Below are 18,209 nucleotides of genomic sequence, written 5' to 3'. Positions count from 1 at the left end.
CAAACATTCCGCAACGAGGGGGAAAAAAACATGGCGCTTCTACACATCAAGCCTTATTAGCCACTTGAAACGCCAGCATTGCTAAGACGGTGTTTAGAAAGCCTAAGAAGATGCGTGCTGCTAAAGAAGCGGCCCCAAATCCACTTTTGTTTGAGTCTTTGAGTCTAACCCCATGTGTGCACAAACTACAGTTACATCTAAATTAAAACATTTTTATACCAAAAAAAGTTATCTGTGTTATGTAGATGTCCAATTTCAAACTGTATTAAGAGAGGGAGCACAAGAATTCTGAAGAGACGTTTCCTACACATTCAGAGGTGAGAACAATAAAATTAGATATAGACATATGCTGCGAATAGGAGTCTTTGCATTGTTTTGGATAAAAATAAAAATTAATAGTACAGTATTATTATCTTGCGTTTTATTTAGCACGTGTAAACTGACAGTTCCAAACACGGCTGCAGGATCGGTGCTCGCCCTGCACAGTTAGAAGATGGACAGACAATCCTCCGTCCTACATGTGTGTGTCAACATCTTAGACTGACACAAATAAAAAATATTATACATATCCCCTACTCAGAAATTTCCTTTTATAATTTTATAGGTGTTGGATGACTTAAGGGGCTGATTAAAATACGTGTAAATGCAATTGATACGTTTCGGTGTCTGCTGGCTGTTTTTTTTTATGTTGTTCGTTTTTTGTTTTTTTTGAGAAATACATTACGACAATATATTTCCTACATAAAAAGACTTCTTTCATTGTGCATTTATTTTTCAGTTAAGTCATTCCAGACGCACGAATGCACCGGTGATGCGATCCAAAGCCTCACGCACAAAATTTCGAAAACGCATCACAATCCTTGTTTTTCTTCCCAATACATCACTGATTACTACTCATTGCAAACTTTATGAGAGCCAACAAATATAATAAAACGTCACTTATTTTACAGTGTCTTCTGTCACTACGATGCCAACTGCTAGAATGTTCATATATCACCATTTAGATGAAGAATGACTCAAAATCCTCGCAAAGAAAAGGGGGTGCAACCAAGCGCCTTTTTGTGTCGTTCTCGCCAATTTCCGAGTCTAAATTGGCTGTCAAAGTGTACCAACTTGTCGGAATACGTCCTCATCATCCAGGCGAGAGGCATTATTTATGATCTACAATAAAGTCTGACGAGCAAGGAAACAAGGAAGCAGCACATCAGTTGATCATGTCAACATTGGCACACAAGCTCATGATCACGCCGCCGCTATAAATAGTTTGTCTTTAGTTCTGTTAGCGCTTATAATAACAATATCACTAATACTTGTTAAAATTCAAGTCATGAAATGTAAATGGAGTATTGTTTGCGCTTCTTGGATGTTTTTTTATTGGGTTTAATGGGTGGAATAGAGGACCTCCCGTTGGCTCCACTGTAAGTAGACTTTTATTTACGGGTTAGAATGCATTTAGAAATATTTATATCATATGATTGTGAATTATAGGCGAAATTCCCCAAAAAGTGAAATTACCCTTTAAATGTCAATCAATCAATCAATGTTTATTCATATAGCCCTAAATTAAAAGTGTCTCAAAGGGCTGCACAAGCCACAACGACATCCTCGGTACAGAGCCCACATAAGGGTAAGGAAAAACTCACCCTAGTGGGACGTCGATGTGAATGACTATGAGAAACCTTGGAGAGGACCGCATATGTGGGTAACCCCCCCCTCTAGGGGAGACCAAAAGCAATGTCAGTGTGCATATGTTTCTGTTGCCTAGATTGCGATTCAGAAAAGGTGTTACAGATTATAGATGTGTGCTGCCGGTTCAACATAGCGCACACATGGTAGGAGCATGGAAACATGAACGTGCGAAAAATTATCAAGTGTCTCCGTGGTAAAAGCTCCATAGGCATGCAAAATCCTCACTTAATAAGGCGGTCTGCACCACGTTTCATTTGCACACGCAGTCTTGGTAGATCACGCCCACTCCTCGTACATGCTATTTTATTTTTTGCACACACTGTCTAGCGCGTGCTATTTGGATCTTAGCATATCAGACTCTTAGCCTTTAAATATATGTATAACGCATTAGTTAGCCTTTTTGTTTTTTCAACAATTCCCACCAATCCAAATTTAATTAAGGACCCCTGATATACTGCAGATTTTTTATTTTTTAATGTATTTTATGTATTTTTATCTATTTATCTATGTTCTTATGTTTTTATGTGTTATTATGAATTTGCACTAAATTAGTTTTGCATACAATTTCGTTGTACAATGTACAATGACAATAAAGATACATTCTATTCTATTCTATGTCCAGCAGTGGCTGCTTTCTCAGGCTTTTGATTGGCCAAAATGTACATAACATCTAGTGAATGTGTTTTTATGTGGATGGAGGAGGACGTGTTACTTCATAAATGTTTTTCTTCCTGTGGACACAGCCATAAATAAATAGGAACACCTTACCACTTTGCCTTGTCTTTTAACTTTGGCGGCTGGAAATTACTCTTTGTCATTAAGAAAAGAGCCCTGTGGACGGAGAGGAGATGGAAATAAAATAAATTGATGGAAACTGGGAGAGTTTCTTCTTTGTATCATCTAAAGACCATCCACATTAACTCACAGCAATATACTCAATGTTTTAAACTGCGGTGTTTTATCCACACACACACACACACACACACACACACACACACACACACACACACACACACACACACACACACACACACACACACACACACACACACACACACACACACACACACACACACACACACACACACACACACACACACACACACACACACACACACACACACACACACACACACACACACACACACACACACACACACACACACACCTCATGGGATGGAGTTCAAACATGGGCGGCTGCAGTTCGGCCAGCTCTATTGCTGTGATGCCCACAGCCCAGATGTCACACAGCTGGTTGTAACCCCCTTTCCTCTCCACTGCTGCCACCTCTGGAGCCATCCTGTGCGAGAAAGCGCAGACAGTGAAACACACGCTCCCTTTCATCACAAAGCATTAGAAATCCTTATGGTTTTAGAAAACACAACATTCAGCAACTTTTTGCCCAAATTCCTCCATCCTGTTGCCTTCAAGGATATATGTCTGCATATGTGCATCATCAACTCACCAGTATGGCGTTCCAATGAACGACTTCCTCTTGGCCAAAGTGGCTGTGATCTGCGCTGACACACCAAAGTCGGCTATTGGCAGAACAGCGAGCAGAGGGGGGGAAAAGCTGATTACAAATGGAGAAGGAATGACAAAAATAAAAGAGTAAAGAAAGTTCCTTTCACCTAGTTTCACATAGCCGTTGTCGGTCAGCAGGATGTTGGCGCCCTGTTGGAGGCAGAAATGCACGTCAGAAGACAACACAAAACAAGCTCGCGTCAAGTCCAATTAACTTGAGAGGCGCAGTCTGTATGCCTCGTTTGCTTTGTGACTGAGTTCAGCCGCTTTTTGGACACTGCGGACACAACAGTGCACTGTCTCCACAACTTGGTTTGTGCCCATTGTGTTACCTAACATGTACTTCTGCACTTCTTCTGAATAAACTGCTGTAAAACATTGCAATCAGTCTTATAACCTGCAACATATAAAAGTTTCCTGAAGCTCACCTTGATGTCTCTGTGCATTTTGCCTTTATTGTGAAGATAGTATAAACCCTGAAAACACAATTGCACAAAGACTGTCATATATTGGCATCAATAAGTGTGAATTAATTCATTATAAAGAGCCCTGTGATAGTTAGAGATGGGTACCCAATCCACCAATTCATGTAAAATCCAATGGTGCCATGTTACGCATGTTTTCGCGTGACATCACGCCCGGTTGCCGACTCAGTCTTTGCACTTTGACACTTGGCGATCACTCCAGCAGCACAGAGCAGACGCAGCCAAAGCACCTCTACGTAATGTTGCAAATATTAAATACCAACAAATCAATTCAGTCAAAAAACACTCCAGCGTAAGTAAAGTAATGCTCTACTTTTCTCAAAATGCGCTAGTTTGGTGCTAATATACATTGGCTTTTCTGTTGATATGCTACTGATTAACATTAGTGATTTTACATGGCAATTTCAACACCTGCAAATGTGTTAATGAAAACTATAACCAAGATGCACAATACAATCAAACATATGGTGTGTAATTAGTACAATATTTAAGTATTAACACCTTTAACAGAGCAACAAAAAACAATTTACACTACTGCCATCAAACGTCTTGGACTTGCAACTGTAATGGCAACCTAATGTTGTACTTGCAAATGATAATATGATGACAACAAAACAAGGTATAACAACTCATTTTTAAATGTGGCAATAAAATTTATTTTTTTTAACATTATTTATTAACACACACAAAGAAGTACCAAAGATTGGTACCATATCGGTTGAAATGTGAACGGTACCCATCCCTAGTGATGATAATTTTTATGTGTAAGTTGAAATTGTATACAGGGTACTCTACCTGCAGGGTCTCCCGTGACATGTAGGCTATCTGAGACTCTAACAGTGGTCCAGTTACTGCGGCGATGACACAGACAGAAGACGAGAGAAAGAACCAGACATTGTGAACTTGTAAACAATAATCACAGCTGAGCAGAATGTGGAGTGTGTGTGTATATAAGAGTGTGTGTTTCACCATGGTAGATGTCCTGTAGAGAACCTCCCCCGCAGTACTCCATGCTGATCCATAACTTGTCCCTCCTGGAGACAAACAACATTAAGTACGCAACACTCAGATGCAGCGAGTACCAAGCTTTTTTATAACTTTTTCATCTTATTCTCTACCCTTTTTAACACAACGGCTGACAGAAGAATGCATGCAGCAAAGCACGTCCGAACACTCCAAACACAGAAATTATCCAAAACCACAAACACATTCGGCGGGAAAACGCTGCAATCACATAAACACTGAGAAAAAAGAAACCGCAAAAAAATACGGAAAATGCCAAAACTCACACAAACCCCTCCAAAAGACCAGCATTAGAAAAATGCTGCACGTTCACTGAACAAGAAGTTAACCAGGCTACCAGAGGCGCCAGAACTGAAAGATAGCCATGCTTAAAGGCTTAAAAGACAACTGCACTTTTTTTGGAATTTTACGAGACAAGAAGACAAAAGTTGTTTTTTTTGGATTCTAACATGAAAATCGGCTAGCTCTTGGTGCCTAGCAATGCAGCTAATGGGACAAATCAATTGTACCTCAAAACCACTTTAAAAATGCATTAAAAAACCATCACCAATACTTTTTTTACGTTCCGTAACCTGCATAATAACCAGGCTGTAGCAACATCGTTATTGTAAGAGCGAACACTGAGGAACTAGTTTTCTATCGTAAGTAAACGCTAGCAACGGCGAGAGATAAACTAGCTTCTACGACAACACCAAACGCGTTTGAGTTTGTAATGCAAAACCCTGTGATAGGACACCAATCTGTACTGACTCAAAAACAATCATATTACAGTATCTGTAAAGTATTAGCCCACATTTCATGTTTTTTTTGTACACAACTAGCCAGACAGCGTATGTACTGTAGTGCATGATGTGCTGCATGTATCATGATCAATATTAAAGTCTGACTCACTCGGTGGACAGTTGTGCGTTTGGTACAGCTGGCCGGGGCGTTTTTTCCGGTGTATTTGTGTAAGCACTCCATTTATGTCGAAATAGCATGACTCCAAGTTCCAAAGTCACTTTCACCTCACTCTATTGGCTTCCGTCTGCTCCAACGTCTCACCCTTCCTTCGTGCTGGCTTCTACAAGCAGTGGTTCATCCTCCGTATATTCAGTTTCAAAAATATAAGGTTGTGAATCCTCATTTGTTCAAAAATAGTCGTCTTCATTGTCTGCTATTGATTCGGGCATCATTAGAATACACACGCGCGTTTGTATCCGGACGTAGGAACACACATTTGTTGCCAGAAGTCGGACTGTGCGCTGCTATGGAAACGGGAATCAATACGCTGAAGAATTGATTATATATATATATATATATATATATTTGCAGTGTGTATGTAAAACGTTTTGAAGTTGTTTTAGGGGGCCTTGAAGCTACAATGGTGGCTCCCATTAGCTGCATCTTTTAAGCGTTTTTTTTATCCTTTTTAAAATTCTAAAAAAAAAAATAATGATTGTGAACGCTAGGCAAAATTTCAAAAAAAGTGCTGTTCCCCTTTAACACATAATATTTTACAGTATTAATAACTTTTGTGCGCATGGCGTCAGATGTTGCAGACTCGGCAGGACTGCCTTTAGGTATTAATTAGTGTAATTTTCCATGCCAACAATGTCCAATACACAGAAAGCCAACATGTCTGTCGGATATCCTTCAGGTCTGGTGCGCCATAGCCAGGCTAACTTTATGGTACACCGGCTAAGTTCCATTTTGTTATGTGAACTTGAAGCATTTTTTTTTGTGTGCGATTGAAGCATTTGTTGTGCATTTCTTTAATCTCGCATTGCTTGTGATTCCAGCATTTTCTCTGTTGCGTGTGTTTGATAATGTTTGTGCGTTTGGGCCCACTTACCGTAGATAACTGCCAAAGTATGCTACAATGTTGGAGTGTTTACAGTCCTTCATCATCAAAATCTCCTGCTGGACGACGGCAAAGTCCTCCCCTGGAACAAAACGCAGCGCTTTTAGGCCCAAAAGCCAGCTTGCCCGTCAAAGAACTGAATGACGGAAGACGAATGCTCACCTGGCTCCAGTTTGATGACTTTGATAGCAGCCAGCTCCCCTGTGTTTACATTGCGAGCCTGGAGGAAGGAGGAGGCGAAAGAGAGGTTAGCGGGGGAAAAGTCTTGGAAACCTGCGGTACTAGAAATGCATGCTATCAATCACAATAAATGAAAGGCTAATTGGATTTTTCCCCATCTGAGTTCCATCATATTCGGAGGATATTAGCCATAAATAATAGAGGAGATCTCTAAACAGGATGCACGCTCACAGCTACCATCACAAGTTGAATCACACTAAGCGCAACTTTGACATACTGCGATGTCAACATGGACAGGGAATGGAGACGGGGCGCATTCCTGAAAAGCCAGGAGTTCTTGGAAAATCCGCATATTGGCAGGATACTGGGGCAGATTTTCTATAAATAGGAAGCTGTGTTTACATCTGGCCACAGCAACACTGACGGGGAAAAGGAGTTTCTCTATGAAACGCACATGAATAAAAGATGATCCTGTGAGAGGAAATGTGAATTGCTCACTTAGGGCGCAAGCATGGCTGCATAAAAAGCGCATGACAGTCAACGAATTTATCGCAGATTTAAACATTCTTTCCAATGTTACTTCCATTACCAAGATTATTGTTACCATTTGGGCCAGCGGTTTCAAGTCTGACCTGGGCGATACTTGCGGTTATTTAAAAATACAATTTAATTAAAAGATTGCAAAGGACTATGGATCTGGACCTACACTTAACTAAAAATAGACAATATGTTATGAGAAAAAAAATGGGTAAAGCTTGCAGTGTTTCCCATAAACTGCCAAGATACCTGAGGCGGTGGGGGCGTGGCTATGGGCGTGGTCACCCTGACATCATCGAATAATTTGCATAATTTACTACAATAATTTGATTTTCTCTAAAAAGGCTCAAAAAATGTATACTTACTAATTAATAATAACAGTTTTGTTTTAAACGTACATCTATCCTTCCATCCATTTTACAATATAATTACAACACTTTACGTACATATTTATATACAGATTTGAACAATAAGTTATTCACTGAAATATATTTATTAATTGTGGTTCTTACAAAAAATACATCTTGTAAAATATAAAAGCTAACATGTCTCAAAGCTCTGCCCCTTTAATTAGTGCATACTAAATAATTTAACCTTAGCCTACTACTACAACCATATTATTTACCAGCAACATAATATGAAACAGAGGCAGAGGTGTCCTGGCACAGTCAGTAACAAATAAACAGAAAACAGTAGTTTTCTGTTTATTGGCGGCCAAAGAAAGACGTACGGAACAGCGCTTGGGGTTGTCTGGATTGGAGGCAGCATGTCCGCGATGTGGACGTTTTTTAATGTATATGGGATATACCCGCGGACAGCGATCTTCAAACTTTAGGAGGACACTGGCGGCTTTTAAGGAGAGAAAGGCTCCCAGGAGCGCGAAGCAAGTTTGCCGTCAGGCTCTCTCGCTTTTCTTCACCGACACGGAGCAGCAGAAATAAAGAGTCTCTAAACATAAGTACTAGAGATGCGCGGTTTGGTTTGCGGACACAACCGCGGAGTCCGCGGATAATCCGCGGGTCGGGCGGATGCATGACGAAAAAAAAAGATTTTAAATAGATTCGGGCAGGTGGCGGTTGAACCAATTCGGAAATATATATACATAGTTAAATGTTGTTACCCACATACGAAAAACGAGCAGCACTCTTTGAAACAGGCGATTATTCATCAGGCACTGCTGCAGCTGTCACGCCAAATCCCCCCCCCCCCCTACACTTCCGGGGCTGCGTCCAATAAAATCACAAAGTTGCCGGGGGTCCTTAACCGGCACGCGACTGTCCTGTTTCGCGCCTGTACAAAAAAAAACAATAATCGATTTCTTCAGATTCCAGCAGCTGTCAAAGACGAAGTATCCTTCCAGCGACGGGCAGTCAAAGCGGAAGTGCTATCGATCGCTGTCAATGACGTAAGAGGAAACATGACCACGGAAGTAAATGGGGGGTGGGGGGAGGGTTTGTAGGGGGAATAAATTTGGCGTGACACAGCACACCACAACACATCACAACAGAAGAAGAAGAAAAAAATTAAAAGATGGCAACGCCGGCAGCAAACGTGGTACGCGACAAACTAAAAAAGGGAATACTAAAGACCAGGGAAAAAAATAACAATAATAGTCAACACTTTCTTAATGGAAATGACAATAATATTATAATAATGATAAATAATATTATCACGCATTAATATCTCTAAGCCTCTAATGCGTGGCCAAGAGATATTAATGCGTGGCACGCATTGAATGTCTCTGCTGCATTGGATCAGTCTCCTTTCTTTAACAGGCAAAAGCTTTCTAACCTCACTAATGCCTTGCATCGTCTATATTAGATATATAACAATGGGTGGGTGGCGGGCGGTTGTGGTCTTGATAAAATGTTGGTTCGGGTGGATGGCGGGTGGATGACGACTTTTGTGATGCGGTTGCGGATGAAATAATTGCCTATCCGCGCATCTCTAATAAGTACAGTCTACAATAACACCAGAAAATGATGCTAGATGTGTTGCCAGTCGTTTTTGATAAACAAAGAGTGACCAAAAGGAACAACAAAGTACATTGTACAATAAGCAGCAACAATTTAAAAATAGAGCTAAAAGATATTATGTAAGAAAAATATATGTAAATGCTATAATTAATAATGCTCCACCGTGCCGACGATCGATTTGTTTACATTTTTTTAGCCTTTTTAAAGAAAATATATGCATCATAGCAAATAATGTGATGACATCATAACACCACGCCCCTAGCCACGTCCCCACTGTGGCGGTGGTATAACCAAGTGTGAAAGAATGATGGGTTCCCACTTCTCTGTGAGCGCTTTGAGTATTTAACAATAGAAAAGTGCGATATAAAATCTAATACATTATTATTATTATTATCTGGGCAATTGGGGGGAAACCCTAATTGTATATTGTAACAGACGAGACATTTTCAATATTTACATGTAAAATCAAATTGAATCGTGATTAATTGATTTAGAACCTTATGGATTTGAGCAATTGGCCATGATACCCATGGTTTAGGCATTAAGAGTACCCTTCCTTTCAGGAATCAGACACTTGGAAGGTGTCTGATAACACACCCACCTCGACACCAACATAAAAATATGTACGGTCCTTAAAAACACACCCCCATGCACCCGCATCCTGACTGCGGCCTCGCCTGCGTATTTAGCCAACAGCGGGTAAACGACGGGCCGTGACATTTCACACCGTGTTCTGCGGGTTTTATTATTTGAGGCGTGCATCTGAGGTGAAACCTTGTAGTGGAAGAAGCCAGAAAAAGACACTTTCTGATAAAAGACGTGCATTGCCTGCCTAAATGCGACTTAAAATGTCAACACGAGGACATTTTTCAACATTTGGAAAGCATAAAACCCCCGTTTGAGGTTTTGTCTAGCAAGATTGCTAAGAGCCGTGTCTCCTATTGAGGCGAAGAGCGCAGAGCAGGGGAAGACAACAACACAACACAGAGCAGTACAACAACGCAGCACAGTACATAACAAAGCCGTGGCAGGAGGGAGGAGACACAAAGAGACGTCCACAGGGGAGTGAAGAGAGCAGAGAGACACAGCAGTGTCTTCAGTCTGCAGACAGACGAGTGATGACTCATTCAGCCGTTAAGAGGCAACAAGACACACTTGAATGAGTCCAATTGATTGGCCGCGCTGATACCGTGTTGAGTGTGTGTTTGGTGTCACGCTTCGATTCTCCCTTTGCTTTTTCTTGAGTTTAATCATATGGGCTTAAGTGAAGGGGCAGTCTTTGTTTTGTCATTCTGTATTGGGTTTGACTCTTTATGACTGCTGTTATACAATTACAGAATTTTACAATATATTCTCTCAGTCACACACACACACACACGCACACGCACACGCACACGCACACGCACACGCACAGAGAAAATGGCCGAGCCGCCATGGTCATCCACTGAGAGGGAATACCCAAGAACAATTGTCCAACATTTGCAGCGTAACAATACACGAGTCCGACATCTGACTTAGGCCTGGGCCAATAATCCATTTTGCTTCACGATATATTGACCAACGAATTATTGCAGATAAACGATATTATTGCCATTATTTTTATGAGACCAAATGAACCATTGATGTAATAATACATAATACTAATGCATGCATATCTTTTCAAATGCAATAAACTTGTATTTCTTGTGTATTTTAACATTGTAATTGGAATGAAAAAGTTTAAATCTCCAAATTAAATTGAACTTCGTTGAAAATTAGATATTTATTCCATATGTGAACCATGACTGGCTTAACTATTAAGAGAACGGTTGTATTCATTGGTGTAAATGTTGTTACGATTCCAAGACTACAACAGGAAGTGAACAAATATGTTAGTAATTGCTATGACTTGGAAAATGGGTCGGGTAAAATAAGCTTTGCTTCTTTCTACTCCTTTTCGAACATGTTGTAAAGAGAAATGAACATATGTAATTATATGATGTATCACATTGTATTTGTTTACATGTTCGAAATAAAAATAAATAAATAAATAATAACTATAAAATATACTTTGTCAGCAAAAATGTTCACTTCAATCAATCAATCAATCAATGTTTATTTATATAGCCCTAAATCACAAGTGTCTCAAAGGGCTGAAAATACAACCAAAAGCAATAAACTATATTAAAGAGGGGATGGGGAGGGGCTCAAAGACACACAAACTATTAAATTAAATAGCTAAATAAAGTATTGACAAACGGAGGTAGAGTTGTACATTACTTAACTGACAATCAAGTTAAAACGTTCTTAAACAAAAGTGCAGAGTAACAATATAAACACTACAGTTTAAACAGATGTATTAACAGCTCATTCGAAAACAAAATTAAGTTTGGCCGATTTCGAGGGAGGAACACCGACATGACATGACAGCACTTTTTAAAAATTGCTATTTTTATAACAGTATTACATGGCAGCATGTCTTTGGTGATGTATTTAACCACACTTTCTGGGAGCGCACACCACTTTGCACTGTTTACACTGACCTGGCTTGTTCACCAAACGCAAAGTGTTTGCAAAGTGTTTGAACTTCGGCAAACCGGCTTGTTCCAAATGTTTAAACTGAAATATTCCCACACTGGTGCGGTGGCATTTGGTTGTGTGATCATTTTATCCAAAGAACGTTAAACGTGACGAAAAGTGATTTATCGACGCTGGAAAATTTACAGACTTTCATTTTCATTTATCGTCGATTATTTGACTTATCGAATATCGGCCAAGGCCTAATCTGACTTGTGCTTAATCCCTTCATTTTCAAAATCAGTTCATTTTACTAGGAACCCTTAATTGAAAAAGTAAAACAAATCTTAAAGGCCTACTGAAACCCACTACTACCGACCACGCAGTCTGATAGTTTATATATCAATGATGAAATCTTAACATTGCAACACATGCCAATACGGCCGGGTTAACTTATAAAGTGACATTTTAAATTTCCCGCTAAACTTCCGGTTGAAAACGTCTATGTATGATGACGTATGCGCGTGACGTCAATCATTGAAACGGAAGTATTCGGACGCCATTGAATCCAATACAAAGAAGCTCTGTTTTCATCTCAAAATTCCACAATATTCTGGACGTCTGGGTTGGTGAATCTTTAGCAATTTGTTTAATGAACAATGAAGACTGCAAAGAAGAAAGTTGTAGGTGGGATCGGTGTATTAGCGGCTGGCTGTAGCAACACAACCAGGAGGACTTTGACTTGGATAGCAGACGCGCTAGCCGCCGACCGCACGGATGATCGGGTGAAGTCCTTCGTCCTTCCGTCGATCGCTGGAACGCAGGTGAGCACGGGTGTTGATGAGCAGATGAGGGCTGGCTGGCGTAGGTGGATAGCTAATGTTTTTAGCATAGCTCTGTGAGGTCCCGTTGCTAAGTTAGCTTCAATGGCGTCGTTAGCAACAGCATTGTTAACCTTCGCCAGGCTGGAAAGCATTAACCGTGTAGCTACATGTCCATGGTTTAATAGTATTGTTGATTTTCTGTCTATCCTTCCAGTCAGGGGCTTATTTCGTTTGTTTCTATATGCAGTTAAGCACGATGCTATCACGTTAGCTACGTAGCTAAAGTGCTTCACCGATGTATTGTCGTGGAGATAAAAGTCACTGTGAATGTCCATTTCGCGTTCTCTACTCTCATTTTCAAGAGGATATAGTATCCGAGGTGGTTTAAAATACAAATCCGTGATCCACAATAGAAAAAGGAGAGAGTGTGGAATCCAATGAGACCTTGTACCTAAGTTACGGTCAGAGCAAAAAAAGATACGCCCTGCACTGCACTCTAGTCCTTCACTCTAACGTTCCTCATCCACGAATCTTTCATCTTCGCTCAAATTAATGTGGTAATCGTCGCTTTCTCGGTCCGAATCGCTCTCGCTGCATTGAAAACAATGGGGAAATGTGAGGAGCCTTTCAACCTGCCACGTCACGCTACTTCCGGTACAGGCAAGGCTTTTTTTAATCAGCGACCAAAAGTTGCGAACTTTATCGTCGTTGTTCTATACTAAATCCTTTCAGCAAAAATATGGCAATATCGCGAAATGATAAAGTATGAGACACAGAATGGATCTGCTATCGAAGTTTAAATTTAAAAAAAAAATTTCAGTAGGCCTTTAAAAGGTCCCCTAATATGAAAAATATACTTTTTAGATGAGCCGTGTATGCACTTACCACTTTGTAATAAAGCAGGCTTCACTACATCTCATAAATTACACCCCAGAGCTCTGCCAGCCATCAGTCAACTATAGATGTCGGATTTCGATTTATTTTGTTTGTACTTAGTAAAATAGACAAACCTTGTAGGGTTGCACATAGGGCTGCAACTGACTATTTTGATAGTCGACTATCTTAACAATTAGTCGACTAATCGGATTATAAAGCATACACAAATTCTTATACACAAAAGCATAGTTTTAGACTGTCAATATATTCTTGTTTAAAAGTGCCACACATTACAACAATATGCAATAATTTACTTTAAAAAAATACTTGGGTTTATACAGAAAGACACAGACCTTTTGTCTACATCATGCTTTTAAAGGCCTACTGAAATGAATTTTTTTTATTTAAACGGGGATAGCAGATCTATTCTATGTGTCATACTTGATCATTTCGCGATATTGCCATATTTTTGCTGAAAGGATTTAGTATAGAACAACGACGATAAAGATTGCAACTTTTGGTATCTGATAAAAAAAAGGCTTGCCCCTACCGGAAGTAGCGTGACGTAGTCAGTTGAACATATACGCAAAGTTCCCTATTGTTTACAATGATGGCCGCATGAAGTGAGAGAGATTCGGACCGAGAAAGCGACAATTTCCCCATTAATTTGAGCGAGGATGAAAGATTTGTGGTTGAGTAAAGTGCAAGTGAAGGACTAGTGGGGAGTTGAAGCTATTCAGATAGGGAAGATGCTGTGAGAGCCGGGGGTGACCTGATATTCAGCTGGGAATGACTACAACAGTAAATAAACACAAGACATATATATACTCTATTAGCCACAACACAACCAGGCTTATATTTAATATGCCACAAATTAATCCTGCATAAAAACACCTGCGTGTTTGTTATGCTAGCTCCTAGCTCCTATGCTAGCTCCTAGCTCCATAGAACACGCCAATACAATTCAAACACCTGATCAACACACACAATCACTCAGCCCAAAAGACCGTTCACCTAACCCAAGGTTCATAAAGCTCATATATTTTTAAAAAGTTACGTACGTGACGCGCACGTACGGTCAAGCTATCAAATGTTTAGCAGCCAAGGCTGGATACTCACGGTACCTGATATTCAGCTGGGAATGACTAAAACAGTAAATAAACACAAGACATATATTTACTCTATTAGCCACAACACAACCAGGCTTATATTTAATATGACACAAATTAACCCTGCATAAAAACACCTACGTCTTTGTTATGCTAACTCCTAGCTCCTATGCTAGCTCCTAGCGCCATAGAACACGCCAATACAATTCAAACACCTGATCAACACACACAATCACTCAGCCCAAAAGACCGTTCACCTAACCCAAGGTTCATAAAGCTTATATATTTAAAAAAAGTTACGTACATACGCAAAAAAAAGTTGCGCACATACGGTCAAGCGATCAAATGTTTAGAAGCCAAAGCTGCATACTCACAGTAGCACGTCTGCGTCTTTGTCATCCAAATCAAAGTAATCCTGGTAAGAGTCTGTGTTGTCCCAGTTCTCTACAGGCGTCTGTGTATCAAAGTCAAAAGTCCTCCTGGTTAGAGTCTCTGTTATCCGAGTTCTTCCATCTTGACTGCATCTTTCGGGAATGTAAACAAAGAAGCGCCGGCTGTGTACTGTTGTTGCTGACTACGTTCGAAAAATACGTCCATTTCGCACCGACAACTTTCTTCTTTGCTTGCTCAGCTTCTTTCTCCATAATGCAATGAACATGATTGCAACAGATTCACGAACACAGATGTCCAGAATACTGTGGAATTATGAAATGAAAACAGAGCTTTTTCGTATCGGCTTCAATGTGGAAGGCATACCCGTGTTCCCCGGGCTACGTCACGCGCATACGTCATCCTCAGAGGCGTTTCGAACCGGAAGTTTAGCGGCAAATTTAAAATGTCACTTTATAAATTAACCCGGCCGTATTGGCATGTGTTATAATGTTAAGATTTCATCATTGATATATAAACTATCAGACTGCGTGGTCGGTAGTAGTGGGTTTCAGTAGGCCTTTAAACTGAATAATTGATAAAAAACTATACAGTGTTTATTTTTGTATTGTTATCATAATATATATATTAATGCAAGTAACCATTTGAAAGGATATATACTTTAATTTTTCATTACAGTAGAATTGTTTACCATTGTTTTGCAATTGGAAGATATATAAATTGTTATTTGAAATAAATAAACAAAAAATAAAATAGACCTATTTCTGTAAGTAAAAACTTTACCTAATTAGATAATCAACAACCTAAAAGAGCTTTTTTCCCCAGTTGGAAAAATTAGGTTGGACGTTGTCGTTTTGTTTAATGCCATCACGTGATCCTGGCTTTCTCGCTCGTTCGTCCTTGTTGATGGGCTTATATAGCCCATCCGATTTTAACTAATTTGTGTTACTTTACGGCACTTCTTACTGGCGAGTCACTAGGCTCTCTACACTGTGAGAGTGTTGGCGGCGGAGCCCCGCTCTAGTCCTAGCCGAGACAAAGATTGTGAATGACTGAAAAGATGGGTCACTCAGTTCAGGTAATTCTACTGTTAAATAAACACGCACAGGTGCTGACATATGAACAATCATTGTCTGTCACTCAAACTCCAGTGACGGCGGAGGGAAAAAAAAAACATCAGCCTCTTACCGCACTAATTAAAAACCTTGATGTCTATTCGACTTCGATTCATCGTGCAGCCCTACCCTGGACAAGACGTCACTTCATCACACGGCTATCACAGATAGACAACCATTCACACTCACATTCAGACAAACAAAACACCAAAACTATCAAACATTCTCAAAGAGAAACAAATATTGTGTTTAAAAAAATGCACACTGGTATATTTTTGATGAACTCCTGGCATTTTTATATATCTAAATGTATATAACTATCATTGATTAACTCTTAACATTTTAGCTATTTTACAGATTGTATGTTTAATATTTTATTATATTGACGCATTGAAAAACTAAGTAAAGTTTGTATTATTGTCTTTCTTTTGTTGCAATCACTTTCCAATGAATTCTGCCTACTGGCTCTTTCATCTGTTGATGGGCTCATCTTTCTCATCTGGTTTCAAGACCAAAATATTCCCACAACAAACATTTGGCTTTGTAATCAAATCATGCATCTCAGTAATGTAATATAATAATTTTTTCCTCCTTATTTTTGTTACTTTGCGGTTCTTCAAAACAGCGAGCCGCCACCAGTGAGGGTCAGTTTCCATGAATCCTGTGCGTGTAAGCTAGCATTCCCGCCTCCGCCCACAGAGACAAAGATGGTGAATGGCTGACAAGAGGGTTCACTGCAAATATTCAATTCCGCTGTTGAATAAACGCGCTTAGGTGAACACTCTTTCCGACGAAGAAACACACACTTGGACAGCAATTTATGGATGCTAACAAAATTAGAGTTCATTTTCATTAATCGTTTATTTAATTCATGTATTGACTATCAGCCCAGGCCTAGTTGTATGTGATACATGTAATCCATTATGTCGGACAAGTGGAAGAGTTACAGTGTATATATAAAATGTGGACGCAGTACACAATAGCACTTCTTGGAAAAACACACAGCTCATTAGCAATAAAGCTACAGACACATAAAACAGTGTGTTCCCAGTAGGGCCTATTAAAAGCACCTTTATAACAATCTAAATTCCAGCATTAAGGTTAGATTTTGGCCAACACACTTCCAATACACAATGTCTCACCTTTGACACTAACTAAAACTGTATACAAATACTACAATATAGAGGAAAAGAACATGTGTTACATGCTTGATTGGAGCATTTAGCAAGTATCTTACGTGGCTTTCTGCTTGCACAGCATTGGAGAAATGTTGCCCACACACACACATAATTAGCACCAGTACCACAATGTGTGTGGGTAAAATAGTTGGCACGGTGGTGTGCAAGTGCGGCATTTCACCCTCTACGATGAAGAACAGACCTATTGCCGTTGTAACTTTAGCGAGGGAGAGGGATGGGAGGGGAGGGGGCAAGTCTGCCAGTCATGGTTAATCCAGTGTGACTGTGACAAGGTTAACCAACAATGGTCAAACTCCATGTCATGGTCAAGTACCCTCTTACTCCCCCAGCTTGTCACCTCAGGTCAAAGATCACATCCAAGGCCTGCAATGCAGTCTGATTAATGATCACACAAGACCAAAATAACTGCACTAGGGGAAAAATTAACAGGGATTGCAGACTTAACTGTGCCAGAGAAAAACTTCAACCGGTTACAGTTTGGCTTGGTACAAAAACAACAGTAGCGTATTGTTAGTAGTGGCATCATGATGACTAAAACCTCACTTTTGCACAAAAATATAACTAAAAGGCCAACTTACGTGGTTTTATGTTGTTCGATTGTGTTGTTTTTTGTCAAAAAAGCCAGCACATTTAATATAATAATCACTGTTATTACAGTGTCATAGCAAAAAAGTAAAAATGCCCTGAAATAAACCTAAAGGCCAAACTAAATCAAGTGTAGCTTCGTGTGTCCATCATCACACTCATTTGGGATCCAGACTAATGTGACCCTTGTGCACAAACACATTGCAACAAACATTGGGAAAAACTTCATTTTAACTGCAAATTAGTGAAAAGTGTCTTTACAGTGATGACTTTGTGAGACTTTGGATATATTTCTCAGCTCACAAAAAAAACAAACTACAGTGAATACTTTGTGTAATGATACACTTTCATCTGTATT

The 18,209-nt window shown here is 39.7% G+C and overlaps 1 protein-coding gene across 8 annotated transcripts in view; it reads right to left on the bottom strand.

The window, feature by feature from the left end:
- LOC133657800 (mitogen-activated protein kinase kinase kinase kinase 3-like) overlaps positions 1-18,209 on the bottom strand; it is a 103,966-nt gene that overhangs the window by 51,570 nt on the left and 34,187 nt on the right. For all 8 annotated transcript variants that reach the window (XM_062059540.1, XM_062059541.1, XM_062059546.1 and 5 more), the window contains exons 2-10: positions 6,727-6,784; positions 6,556-6,646; positions 4,668-4,732; positions 4,494-4,549; positions 3,642-3,689; positions 3,321-3,363; positions 3,155-3,227; positions 2,858-2,989; positions 2,458-2,520 (exon numbers count right to left, since the gene is read on the bottom strand). In XM_062059540.1, coding sequence (XP_061915524.1) covers positions 2,458-2,520; positions 2,858-2,989; positions 3,155-3,227; positions 3,321-3,363; positions 3,642-3,689; positions 4,494-4,549; positions 4,668-4,732; positions 6,556-6,646; positions 6,727-6,784 — 629 coding nt within the window. The remainder of the gene's footprint in view (positions 1-2,457; positions 2,521-2,857; positions 2,990-3,154; positions 3,228-3,320; positions 3,364-3,641; positions 3,690-4,493; positions 4,550-4,667; positions 4,733-6,555; positions 6,647-6,726; positions 6,785-18,209) is intronic.

Source organism: Entelurus aequoreus, linkage group LG09 (assembly GCF_033978785.1).
Source record: "Entelurus aequoreus isolate RoL-2023_Sb linkage group LG09, RoL_Eaeq_v1.1, whole genome shotgun sequence".
Taxonomy (NCBI): domain Eukaryota; kingdom Metazoa; phylum Chordata; class Actinopteri; order Syngnathiformes; family Syngnathidae; genus Entelurus; species Entelurus aequoreus.
Note: the sequence above shows the minus strand (reverse complement) of the source record. Positions and strands in the feature narration are given on the sequence as shown.